Raw genomic sequence first — 13841 nt, forward strand, 5'->3', positions numbered from 1 at the left:
AGGATCCTATATGTCTTTTTTAATCACTCTCCCACTGAATATATTCCAATGTTCATTACATTACAGACATGAATTGCATACAAGATGTACAACACAGACAGAGGGAACTATGCTGTAAAATTTCACGAGAATGTGCATTGCTGAAGGCTTCAAGATGGGCTGGGCAAATCATGGATAAAAACATTCCCAAATTTTGCTCCTCCTTTCCTGCCAAAGGGAACATGTTTTGCTGAAATTTGAGCTGCTGTTGAAATAATTGGCCACTGGTCAGCAAAGCAAACAGGAATGACTGATTAACTTCATAACTATTTAACTCACAAATCTATTCTGCCAGATATTTTCATAAAAAGTTTGCAAAGTTACAAGTAGCTAATGTCAAGACTGCAAATCTTGGAGATAAACATAGGGAGTGAATTAACAGGGCAATGGAAAAAAATACGGAGCTAAAGAGTAAGGAATGGAGAGCATAAACATGTTATTCTGGCTCTCTTTGAAGGACCTACCAATTTGGCTCCATTTCTTTCCTCTGAATATGTAACACATACAAAAAGATATGGAAAGATTATCTATGGTGGAGGCAGCTGTAAACATTCTAAAAGTGGAATACGCCCCAGCATTTGTGAAATTTCCACGTGGTAACAAACCTCTCAAAAATTCCGAGTGTTTTAATTTATTGTTCAGTCTTCGCTCCCCCTTTTCTTCAGGTAAGCCTTTCCCCCAACAGCAGGTCGTAAATTCAATTAGCCATCCTCTCTTCTCCCCCCTGGCTCTCCACTCGGCTTTGGAGCACCTAGACAACAGCAAAACATACATCAGGCTGCTGTTTATCTGTTACAGCTCAGCGTTCAACACCATCATCCCCTCAGTACTAATCAACAAGCTTCAAAACCTGGGCCTCTGTACCTCCCTCTGCAACTGGATCCTTGGATTCCTTATCGGGAGACCACAGTCAGTGCAGATCGGTAGCAACATCTCTTCCTCGCTGACAATCAACACAGGTGCACCTCAAAGATGCATGCTTATCCCACTGCTCTACTCTCTCTACACTCAAGACTGTGTGGCTAGGCACAGCTCAAATGCCATCTATAAATTCACCAATGACACCACTATTGTTGGCAGAATCTCAGATGGCAATGAGGAGGCATACAGTGAAATAGATCAGCTGGTTGAGTGGCGTCGCAACAAGAACCTCACACTCAATGTCAGCAAGACCAAGGAATTGATTGTGGACTTCAGGAAGGGGAGGTCAGGAGATCACACACCAGTCCTCTTTGAGGGATCAGTGGTGGAAAGGGTGAGCAGCTTCAAGTTCCTGGGCATCAACATCTCAGAGGATCTATCTTGGGTCCAACACATTGGTGCAATCACAAGAAAGGCACACCAGCGGCTCTAGTTCATTAGGAGTTTGAGGAAATTTGGTATTACACCAAAGGCTCTTGCAAATTTCTACAGATGTACGGGGGAGAGCATTCTGACTGGTTGCATCACCGCCTGGTATGGAGGCTCCAATTTGCAGGATTGAAAGAGGCTGCAGAGGGTTGTAGACTCAGCCAGCTCCATCACGGGCACAACCCTCCCCACCATTGAGGACATTTTCAAGAGGTGGCGCCTCAAGAAGGCAGCATCCATCATTAAGGACCCTCACCATCCAGGACACGCCCTCTGCATGGTACTATCATTAGGAAGGAGGTACAGGAGCCTGAAGAACCACACTCAATGTTTCCGACCTTCCCCTCCACCATCAAATTTCTGAACGGTCCATGAACCCATGAACACTACCTCATTATTTCGCTTTTGCACTATTTATTTATTTTTGTAACTTATAATAATTTTTAAGTCTTGCACTGTACTTCTGCCGCAAAACAACAAATTTCACGACATATCTCAGTGATAATAGATCTGATTCTGATTCCATCAGGCAGAAGATACAAAAGTTTGAAAACATGCACCAGTGGGCTCAAGGACAGCTTCTATCCCGCTGTTATAACACTCTTGAATTGACCTCTTGTACGTTAAAGATGAACTCTTGACCTTACAATGTACCTCATCATGGCCCTTGCTCCTTATTGTCTACCTGACTGCACCACCATATTCTGCATTTTATTATTGCTTTCCCTTTGTACTACCTTGCTGTAGTCATATTTTGAAATTATCTGTGTGGATGGCATGCAAAACAAAGCTTTTCGCTGTACCCCAGTTAATGTGACAATAATAAACCAATTACCAATGGCATTTGGGTAAACACATGGCATCTAACATCATCAAGGAGCATCCTATTGGAGTGTACAGAAAGTAACAACTTTTCAGATATTTGGCACTAATATCAAACTTACAGGATCACAGAAACTTACAGCAGAGGAATCCATTCAGACCAGCAGGTCTATGTGATCCCGAAAAGAATTTTCCAACCTAATCTTACATACCAGCTCTCAAATATTCATCCACATAATTTTTAAAAGAGATGTTCTAGCTCCACCACCCATTCTGGTAGTGAGTGAGTTGTAGACCCCAGTACTCATTGAGTAAAATGTGTTTTTTCTTCCACCTAGAACCCTGACTATTCACCTGCTCTGGTGAGAGAACCATCCTCCCCACCTACACATCTCGCAATTCTATAAACCTCAGTTAAAACTCTTCTTGTTGTTCCCTGTTCTAGAGAAAATAATTACAAGCTGGCCAGGCTTTCCTCATGGTAATAATCAAGGGTAGTTAATAACCTCTAGGCAGACAAGATTTGTGTGCAGCAAGATTCCACAATCAGAAAAATGACCAACTAATCTAGTTCGTGCTGGATTTTGGTCAAGTGGGTCAGAAGAAACTTCCTCAATGGTTCTTCAGACGAGTGTCCAGAGGTCTTTTACATCCAGCTTGATGGTCAGTTAGGTCCTCACTTCACCATTACTCCTTTAACAATGAGCCAATATTGAATCAAACTAATGGTAAAGCAAGAAGTACTTCAAGGGGCAAATGATGAGCCATAATTTTCAGGTCAACAGACCAAGAGTTGGGAGGTAGGATTAGAGTGAAGACCTCTTTCTCTTTTTACATGTTTTGTTTCAACATGGGAAGCCATTCAGCCCATTGAGTCTATGCCAGCTCAGTCCCATTCACTTGCTCATTTCCCTGTGACCTATTCTGTCCTTCACACCCATCATTTCCCTTTCTCCTTCCATACGAAAGGCAAATAGCCTCCTTCAATGGCATGATTCTAAGTGCAGCACACAATATAGTCAAGATCATTTTAGTAAGTTACTTACTAAACATGGTACCTTGAAATAAGTCACCTTGAAATAAGTACGGCATTCTTAATTTTCTTAGTTGCAATTTGTTACTTTTTAAATCAACATCTTTGAATTATGAAATGAGCTGATCATGCAATTGTGCTTATCGTTTAATATTTACTTGTCCTTGACAATGATTATATGGCCTGCTGGAATCAGTAGCAAAGTCAACTACATTGGGAGGAGTCCACCTAACTCAGAGAGTTTGACAACCTCAGGGTCATTAATAACCTTTGGAGATTATACCTGTCACTGAAGTAAATAATCCAACATTTGCTTGAATATGAAATGCTTCCAAAATTTCACACCCAAGGAGAAATTTCTTGAGAGTTTTCAGAATTGTCTACTTCGAGGCCTGTGGATGCTCCGAGAAATCATGGAGTACACTGATGAGTGAGATTGACAGATTTTTGGCTATTAAGGAAATCAAGCGGTATGGAGATCAGCAGAGCCTATAGTTGACATAGAGGATCAGCTGTGATATTGAATGGCAGATCAGGCTTGGAGGGGTACTTGGTATCCAATTGCTTCTACTGTCTTGATGAGAGTAGAATGCTTTAGCAGACATTAGTCAATCAGGTGGTATTGTAGCATTATGTCAATACAGAGGAGGAAAATTCTCTTAAGCTTCTAGTATTGTTTTTGCCCTGTCTAATGTCTTGATAACACAGTACAGTAACTTCTTGAGTACGGAGTTCCTATTGGGCTGCTGAACTTGGTTGGCGTTCTACCCCGTGCTCGCCACTGGAAAAAGTATGGGGGGGGTGGGATTCCTGGTTAAACTAAACCATCTTTTTCCTTTCCCATTATCCAGTGACCCACTTCTTCCAAGTAAAGCAATAACTCACCAGTACTTCTTCCATTATGCTGCTCTTTAACCAGTGCTCCTGAAGAGTAAAAGAGTGATCCAGAGTTTCTAATGGCCTAACATTTTATTTCTCCACCCCAATCCAACCTTGGGTCCCTCAAGCCGTTCCGATGAAGCCCAATATGAACTTGAGGAACTAGCCAATTCCGATGAAAGCCATCAAGCTGTCACGTGAACTCAGACTTCTGTCTCCCCACAGATGCTGCCTGACTTTCTGGGTATTTCAACATTCCCTTCTTTTTTTCTGGCAATTGCTTGGTTCTGAATCAAAGTTACAGCATTAACTTTTTTCTCCCTCTCTCTTCTCATTCATCTCCCCCACTTACATCTCTCTAAATAGATGAGCTGCATTTGATAAGCCTTCACCACACTCTCTCAGCTGACACCACCGCCACTAGTGTCATTCAGTCTCTCTTGCTCTCTATCCTATCACAGACTTTCCCTTCATTCTCTCCACCCTCCTCCTCTGCATATGTAAAGGTGCTCGGTTTCTAACTTTCCTTTTTCCAATAAAAGATCATTCATCTGAAATGTTTATTCTGTTCCTCTCTCTGTGGATTCTGCCTGAGCTGCTGAGTAATTCTGGCACTTTCTGGTCTAATTTCAGATTTCAAGCAGGCTTTGGCTCTTTGAACCATCTCTTGAATTCATACCTTCCTTCCAAAAAGAAAACTAATTTTAATAGGATCCAGATACATTAAGTTGAGGTACTGAGCAGTACTTCAATTGAGAAGTTTGGCAGTAAGTGTATATTGGTAGCTGTTCAACAATGCAAGGCATCACCTTTGTCCCTGTCGCCAACCAGTGGCTGGATCATCATCTTCCAAGAGCGGGCACTGAAAAGAAGCCTTGGCTGAGTTACCTATTTTCATCCCAACATTGTCTTGGGCTTCAACAGCACCATATTGATGCCAAGATTTAAACTAGCTTATTCAGGAATCAAGCACGCCATCTCTTTGTGTGCCTGACTCAGCAGTACACTGGGGAGTGCATTTAACCATTGATTCATTTTTGAGGAGGACCAATGCACTTTGCCAGCCTAAATGCTTGGCTGAGGGGCAGCACTCTCGCCTCTGAATCAGATGGGCTTGAGCACAAAACCCAACCCAACACCAAGACTGACAGCCCAGCACACTCCTGAGCGAGTGCTTGCACCACGAGTCTTTTAGATGAGATTTCAAAGTGAGGACCCGTCCACTTAGGCGGATGTAAAAGATCATACAGCTTAGTTTGAAGAGCAAAGATGTTAACTTTCTCCCCAGCACCCATTGTAAACCACTATCTGCATGTTTGTCTAATTACTGGACCTTACTGTGCGCAATCTGACTGCTCTATCTTTCTGCATGAGTATTTCTTTGGCTTTGGGTATGTGAAAGGTAACTCTTCACATTGGCAGGGCAGCAGTTATACTAAACTTGCGTTTTTGTGATGAGCTTGACAACTTAATCCCGGTGGAAGTATTCATGATAAGCAGGGAGCATTGACAAGAATAATAAATCAGTGAAATATTGTTTGGATGGTGATTTACTTCAAAGCTGGCATTCTTCAATCCAAAAAATCATTTACTTTTTTTCCTCCTAAACCACATCCAGACAGATTTGCACTCATTAACATTTGAGACCAGGTTTGTATTCTTTCCCCAACTTCAAACTGAGCAAACAAGCATGGTTTTCAAATACATTGTAGATACAAAAATACTCATGTCTGTCAACATGACCTTTAGTTATATCCCATACACAGGGGCCAAAGTTCCTTAGTTAGGGAAAGCAATTTGGTCAAACTCGTGTGAAGATGTAGGGTTTTCCTTGTGCACACTGGGCACTCACGATGTATGTGTTCCCAAAACACATGGCACTTAGTGTTTACACCAGCCAGCTCTTGATGTTAGGATGGGCACAAGGAAAAATGTTTCTTTTTAAAAAACAATCAAAAGCCCATTTTTCCATTTATCTCAAACTGCGGAGATGTATTTATTGTTCAATGTTTTGATGAGATTTTATTCTCCTTCGAAATAAACACAAGTTGCGAATCCTCTCCCCACACCATCCCATTTTGAACTTTGAGACCGAGGGGGGTCAGAATGGTTGTGTAATTAGACCCCAGCTGAATTTTAACACAGAGGCACACGTGCACACACACATCACACACACCCAACCAGATTGAATCAAGTACAAAAAGATGGCAATGTTGTTCCCTAACAATCACTTAAATCAACCTGTCACATGACATAGAAATTTACAAAATACAAACCACAAATGCAGATAGAAATCAGAAATAGAACTGTATTAAAAAAAATACACCAGACATTAAAGCACTGAACATCATTACTCGACCAAACTGTAAAGGTTATATCACTCCCTGGAGAAGAGAGGAGGGCACCAACATTTTGGGCCCATATTGCGGAGCCTCACACGTCAGCTACCATTATTTCTCAAGCAGCTTAATCATGTTGCAAAGATACAAACGTTCTGATTTTTCAATCACAGAGGGAACAGCTGCAAGAGCATCCCTCCCAAACCTTCCAGGCTCTGCGAATTTAAAGCAGAACAAATAAGTGTCTTTGAACAGCATGAAGCCTGGATACCAGTGGCCATTAACTTCAAATTTTGCACTTCTGGCCTATCCTATACTTAGATCACAAAATAACATCACTTTACATCCTCTGAACTCAACAATGACTTCAATACAATCAAATCCTACAACACTCCTATATCTTATGGGAATGAACATATAATTACTGTCGCAATATACACCTCCACTACTTTCAAGTTTAGTTTATTCCTGACCTAATACCATTCCCTTTTCCTTGCATTATTGTCACTTAACTCGTTTATTCCCTCCATCATCCTAATCACTGACCTTCCCTCTTTGTTCTATTCTCTCCTTACCTCCAGCTACAAAACAATTTACCTCTCTGACATCTTCAAGTTCTAACAATTAAGTTATCCACCTGGAACATCACTGCTGGTGCTTCCTTCGGTGGTCTTGCCTCACCCACTGACTCTCTCCCGAATGTCCTGGCTTAATGGCAGCAACCAGGAGGGAGAAGAGCTTCTGAGCACTTTGTGTTTAGCTGATTGTGTTACATATATTTCAACGTCCTAATAGACAATGTGCGATATCTTCAGTTGAGTTTGTGGGTCCCTGTAAGGTGGTCCCTATGTTGAAATTCCACAAACTTCAACTAAAACATCTTGAAAGGTTACAGGTGATAAATATCCACGAGGGAATCTGGTTCCTTCTAGCTGGACTAAAAGAATCCAATAACAGTTCACAAGAACCAGAAAAATAGTAACCGTCTCATCGTTTTACTGTCATTGATGGCAGGGAACTGTGTTTCTTCAATTGAAAGCATGCTTTTAGTGTAAGGATTCTTTTATTCATGGTGACAGACCTACACCAACCAGATCTGTACCCATGTGTCATACAGCAACAGACTCATAACCACCAGTGTTATGACCCAGTGTTATACACTTAATGATTCACATTCCCAGTACCAAATTCTACATACATAGTGACAGATCTGTACCCATCATACTGCAGTCTAGTGTTAGACAGTGGCAGACAGGGACCCACCAGTATTATACACCAACATAATATAGTGACAGACAAACCTATCAGTACAGCAGTGTTATACACTGACACTGCCAGTAGTGGATTCCAGTGTTACGCAGTTTGAAAAGCTCACTGCAGACTTATTTGAAGGAATCCAATCAAAACTCAAAAAAGGGAATAAACTGTAGAGCTAAAGGGAAAGTAGATGGTAGCCCAAAAAGTTGGCACATGCCAAATGGAAACTCCCCCTGGGTTTGGGAATATAAACCAGTCTGTTTTCAACCCAAGAAATCAATTTGGTAACCTTGATTTTATTTTCTTATAATATAATTACGAGTTAAAGTGAATCCTTAGTAGTTCTACAGTGTACACAACACTAACCTGCCTGCCCAGACAGGCCAAACTTACTCTTCTGTTACAATATTAAAATTTCCTTGGTAAATACTTCTCAATTTTTGTCTTTCCCTACTGGATTCCGCTGAAAGAGGAACGAGGCTACAAAATGGCTCAAGCCTTTTTTTCCTCGAAATGTGGGGAAAATACCTGACACCTGGATCATTAGGATCTTAAAAGTCCAAACGAGGAATTACTGGAGATTCTGGAAACTGGGGCAGTGTATGAGGGAGAGGGTGAGTGGAAAAGAAGTGTTGGTACCTTTCACCCCCCCCCCACCCCAAAATAAAAATAGAAAATGCACGTCAGTCAGCTTTTGAACAGGAAGGGTTAATAGTCCTCAATGCGATGAAAAACCCTTCCCCTTCAGATGTCAGACCATCTCTTGAGTATCCACCATTTATCTGTCATGTTAGTTTATCTTTTCTCCTCAAGAGAAAGGTTTGGAGCTTCTGCCTGAGAAATCTGGTCAGTTTTTCAATCACCCATTTACATTAATGTCATTTTATTCTCCCCACTTTCCCATCAATTCCCCCTAGATTCTACCACTCACCTAAACACTAGAGGCAATTTACAGCGGCCAATTAACCTACTAACCCGCATGTCTTTGGGATGTGGGAGGAAACTGGAGCGTCCTGGGGAAACCCATATGGTCACAGGGAGGATGTTCAAACTCCACACAGACAGCGCTGCAAGGCAGGATTGAACCAGGATCACTGTGGAGCTGTGAGGCAGCAGCTCTGATAGCTGTGCTACTGGACCTCAGAGGACTTCCTAGTGCTAGCTGTTCCTCTTCCCTGATCTCCCATTATCTTTATAACTGGGAAGCCAAACTGTTCAATGAAAATGAAGGAGTTAAAAATTAAAAATCTCATTGATTTGCTTGATTCCTTAGTCTTGCTTGCTACAATGTCCTTAGCTCCTAGTTTTTCCAGACAGTCCAGCAGTTTTCTCAGCTCCTTAAGTCCAAGGGACTTTTAAAACAGAAAGCAACATTCTTAACCAATTTCATTGCACAGGTCCAAACATATGGGGTTAATAAAGGGATAATTTGTGTGACGTGGGGTGATCAGTCAGGATTCTGGTCTTCTTTGAAATGTTGCCCCAAGATGTCCACCCAAAAGGTCCACCAGAGCTCTCAGATCTGAAAGACGGAATCTCAGATAGGGAAATAAGTGGGGAAATGATATTGCCTCGAGAGCTGGCATGGACTTGATGGGCCAAATAGCCAAATGCGCCTAAGCCATTAGTGAATGTGATTTAGCATTGTACTCTTGTCAATACTACACTGCGATCTCAACCAGGAGTTTGTGCTTCAGTGTCAGAAGAGGGATTTGACCCCACAGCCAGGTCAAGTGAAGGCTGCTACCCAATCTCAGAAGCTTATATCAAGCTGCACTCTAGGTAGGGAGCAGAAAGGTCCCTTGGTTGGTGATATCCACAGCCAATAAACTGTCCACTTGCCCACTACATCCAAAAGTGATTTAGTGAGAGACAGTTCAAAATATGGTATTTTTACCACCAACGGTAAAAACCCTGACTTAAAAGAGTAGAGACAGACTGCTCTGAGTTCTAGAAAATGAAAAATACTGCAGGTACTAGAAATCTGAGATAAAAATCAGAAACTGCTGTGCGAAAAGAAAAATCAGGTCAGCCAGCACCTGTGGAGAGATGGATTAACATTTCTGATGAACGGTCGTCACCTGAAATATTAATTCTGTTTCTCCATCCACAGATGATGACTGACCCGCTGAGTATTTCCAGTAGTATCAGCTTTTGCTTGTTCCAGCTATTAAGTATATTAAGCCTGGCCCTTCTCACTGCCCTGCCCTACCACTCTCTTCACCACCAATGAGTTCTTCACAGCTGTGGTGACACATACTACATGAAGAGAGGTCTCAGGAAAACTAGGATATAAAACTGGCAACCATCTTATGGCAGCTTCTACATACTACAGGCCTACTAGACACACTAGTGCACTCTGCTTTGGTTTCTTGGAGAAGAAAGATTAAAGCTGTTTTCCTTAAGTCTATTTGTGTGCGCGCGAAGAGATGCCAAGTTAGATTCATTAGCAGAATCCCCAGTGGCATCTGTGGAAGTTTGGGAGCCTCAAGTGAGAATGGTTTCTGTGGGTGAGGGAGAGGGAGGAGCAGCGAAGGGGAGATAATGTTGTATACTATCACTGGGTTCTCAAAACCCTTATTCACCCACTTCACATCTGAGTTTTAGTGGGGGTGGGTGTGCATGTAGTCAGAAGAATCCACTGTCCTCAAGTATTTGTCCAGGTTTCAGAAACTCTTATCCACACAGCGAAGCTTCACATCACCGATTCCTTCTCCAGAGAGCTCTTGCAGCCTTCAAGGGACACCTTCACATCCTTCTTGATGAGGGGTGCCCCTTCCTCATCTGACTTCGCTGCTGACACTGCTTCCGTTTTCACCTCCTTGAGCTCCTCTGCCTGGCACTCTTTGGTTTTCTCCTTGTCAGCGTAAAATTGCAGGAGACCAGCTCCGAATGCATCACCTTCCACGTTGAGAACTGTGCAGGTACGATCTCTGCATCAATATTAAAATAAAACACACCTACGCGTCAGACGTGCCGTGACAACCCCCACACGTGACTCCGCTCGGACAACAATACCCATCTGCTCCCACCCCAGCCCCCTGCATCTTCCTGCTGGCATAGATGGGAGATGGAAGGAGAGCAAGAGAGAGAGAGGTGGGGGGGGGGGGGGGGGGGAGAAGAATAAAAGAGAGCAATGGAGAAAAGGAAAAGGAGAGTGGGGCAGAAAAAGTGTGGGTTGTAGGGAGAGTAATACTGGTGAGCAGATATGGGGAAAAGAGAGAATGGGGAGGAATACAAATTGGGAGCAGAAGGAGGGTAAGGCGGCAAAGCAAGACAGACCATGCAAAAATAACATTCTTCCCAAAGTTCTAGTCGTCACCTCTCTGTCTATAAGATTAGCTGGTTATTTCATTGAAACTTGTGGGAGCTTGCTATGCACAAATTAGATCTTGCGTTCCCCAAATACTACAGTGCAGGAACAGAGGGACCAAAGTTTACACATGTATAGATCTCTGGAAGTGGCAGTGGATGTTGAGAGATCAATTGGTAAAGCGAGTGGGATCCTGGGGCCCATAAATAGTAGCAGAGTCTGTAGGCAGGTTATGTTTGAACCTGTATGATACAGTGGTTAGGCCACAACTGGTCCAATCAGCTTACTGCACTTTAGCAAAGATGTGACTGTCCCAGAGAAGGTGCAGAAAAGATTTTCCAAAAATGGCTCCAAAGACGAAGGATTTCAGTCACAAGGCAAGGCAGGAGAAGCTGGGATTACTCTCCTTAGAGTAAATTCTCCTCTATCTAATAGATCTTCTTGAATCATGACTGATTATAAATAGATAGAGGAAGTTGTTCTCATTAGGAGATCATTCAAGGAGAAGGGAAAATATGATACTAAATTTGGGCAAAAGATGCAAGGGAGATACAAGGAAGATCTTTTTTTCCCCTCACTGATTAGTTAAGATCTGGGGTGGTGTTAATGGAATCAGGGCCTTCAAAGGGGAATTGGATGGACACTTAAGAGAAGAATATGAGAAGCTGTGGGGAAAGAGGGGGACAACGGGACTGTGGCTTGCTCTACTATGACCCATCACAGTCTCACTGGGCTGACTGGCTGTGCCATTATAATTCTATGATTCGACACCATGGGCAATCTGACAGGGCAGTCAATGTGAGGATTGGATTTAAACGCCTGGGTAACTAAACCACGTCAGTCACTTCTGTGCTGAAAGAAGTTGGCAGATATGGAAAGGACAAGCTACTTACACTAGCCAATCGACAGCAAGGATCAGTGAGATCTCACTCGTGGGCAATCCCACAGCCTCCAAGATGATGGCGAGCGTCAGGACACCTCCTGCGGGAATGCCGGCAGCCCCCACACTCGACGCGGTGGCAGTTACTCTGTTCAAGAAACCAAGCACCACCAATGTTAGAACGCAAGACCGAGAAACTCGAGATCTTCAGTTCCAAGCCTCATGGTGCATTTCTCAACCAACCACGGAGAATAAGCCAGCAAAGACTTGTGTTTCACATGAGATATTGCATTGCCCCAAAATGAAAGGTCAGGGTACTACTTTACACTCAGCGTGGGGAGGGCAGGGTTGTGGGGAGATAAGTGGTTAAAAAAAACGCTCAGACCTGGGGTTTGATTTGTGTGGAGTTAGCTAGTCTCAGCAGTCGCAACCAAAATAAGCCACTCCAGTGGCAATACAACTCCACAGTGACTCTGTGTAGGTGCTTTGCTTTTGTGGGTAATGCCAACATTTAACACTCATCACTGGGTGCTCCAAGAAGGTAGTGTTGGTGATGGGTCTGTCTTACTTTTCATGGCTTGCTAGGTCCACATCTGAGGTTGGTGATGGGTCAATTACGACAGCGAGGGACTCAATACAAATCATGGTCTCTTTCCCCAGTCTGCAGAGGTACAACCCCCACCCCCCATCCTTTAGGCTCTGCTTCCCTCACCTCCATCCCACCCCCCCCCAAACCCCCATAACACATCACATCACCTTCCCAACTCTCAACCTGTGGTTGTAGCTCTTTCCAAAAAGCTAGCATGGACGTGATGGGCCAAATGAACCGGACCAGGTCAGCGTCTGGTGTCACTTGTGGCTCAGTGAGTAACACTCGCACTCTTGAGTCCGAAGGCAACAGGCTCAAGTTTCAGAATCCAACTCGGGTGCACAAATGTAGCCTGCTGCTCTGGCAAAGCGCAGATGGAAGGTTGCATGCTGACCGTAACATAGGACACTGTAGATGCTGGAATCTGGAGCAACAAACAATCTGCTGGAGGAACTCAGGGGGTTGAGCAGCACCTGTGGGGGGGCAGGGGGTGGGGGAGGAACTGTCGACACTTCAGATCCAAAGGCAGGGTTTCGTCCTCCCACAGATGCTGCTCAACCCGCTGAGTTCCTCCAGCAGATTGTTTGTTGCATGCTGATGGCACTGTCTTTCGGTGTAATGCATAACCAAGTCCTCTCTTACAAAGAACAGGAGTGATTCCCTCGTATACTGGGTCAATATTTATCCCTTACTTAATACCACTGTTAAATATGATCATCTGTGGGAGGCTTGGGAAGGCTTGAAGGGCATTGTATATATTCATTCAAGAACAGATTAGTGTAAAAATTGCTTTTACAGACCTCCCTCACTATGGAATCGTGTAGCACAGAAACTGTCCATTTGGCCCATCGTGGACATGTTGTACTTCTGGAAGAGGTAATTAATCCCATTCCCTCTGCTCTTTCCCCGCTGCTCCCCTTAGAATACTTTTTCTGTGCAACTATTTGTCCAGTTCCTCTTTGAATGTTATCAGGGAACCTGCTTCCACCAGTGGCATTTAACTCCAGATAATAAGTCATTCCACAATGCAATGTAAAAAGTGAATGTCCCTCACAGTATGGTGATGATCTGCACAAAGTCAAGAGCAACGTTGTTGAGCTGGGCTATAAACACTGCGGCAACACATTGGAAGAGGGCAGCACCATCCATGTTCACCGTAGCGCCAATGGGCAGAATAAACCGGCTGATCTGCTTGCTCACACCGTTATTTTCCTCCACGCACTTCATCATGAGGGGCAATGTGGCAGAACTGGGGATAAGAGGGGAAGAATAGGTGTAAGTGGGAGAAAATAAATAAAGGCAAAAGGTCCATTGATAGAACAAACATAGAACAATACAGC

General features: G+C 43.4%; 1 protein-coding gene across 1 annotated transcript in view; it reads right to left on the reverse strand.

Moving 5' to 3' along the window:
- Nucleotides 1-6411: 6411 nt before the first annotated feature.
- The window catches only part of slc1a5 (solute carrier family 1 member 5), a 28922-nt gene continuing 21492 nt past the window's right edge, over nt 6412-13841 (reverse strand). The window contains exons 6-8 of the mRNA XM_052044023.1: nt 13556-13750; nt 11926-12060; nt 6412-10652 (exon numbers count right to left, since the gene is read on the reverse strand). Of these exons, the coding sequence (XP_051899983.1) occupies nt 10415-10652; nt 11926-12060; nt 13556-13750 (568 nt within the window). The 3' untranslated portion in view covers nt 6412-10414. The remainder of the gene's footprint in view (nt 10653-11925; nt 12061-13555; nt 13751-13841) is intronic.

The sequence above is a fragment of the Pristis pectinata genome, chromosome 35 (genome assembly GCF_009764475.1).
Source record: "Pristis pectinata isolate sPriPec2 chromosome 35, sPriPec2.1.pri, whole genome shotgun sequence".
Taxonomy (NCBI): Eukaryota; Metazoa; Chordata; class Chondrichthyes; order Rhinopristiformes; family Pristidae; genus Pristis; species Pristis pectinata.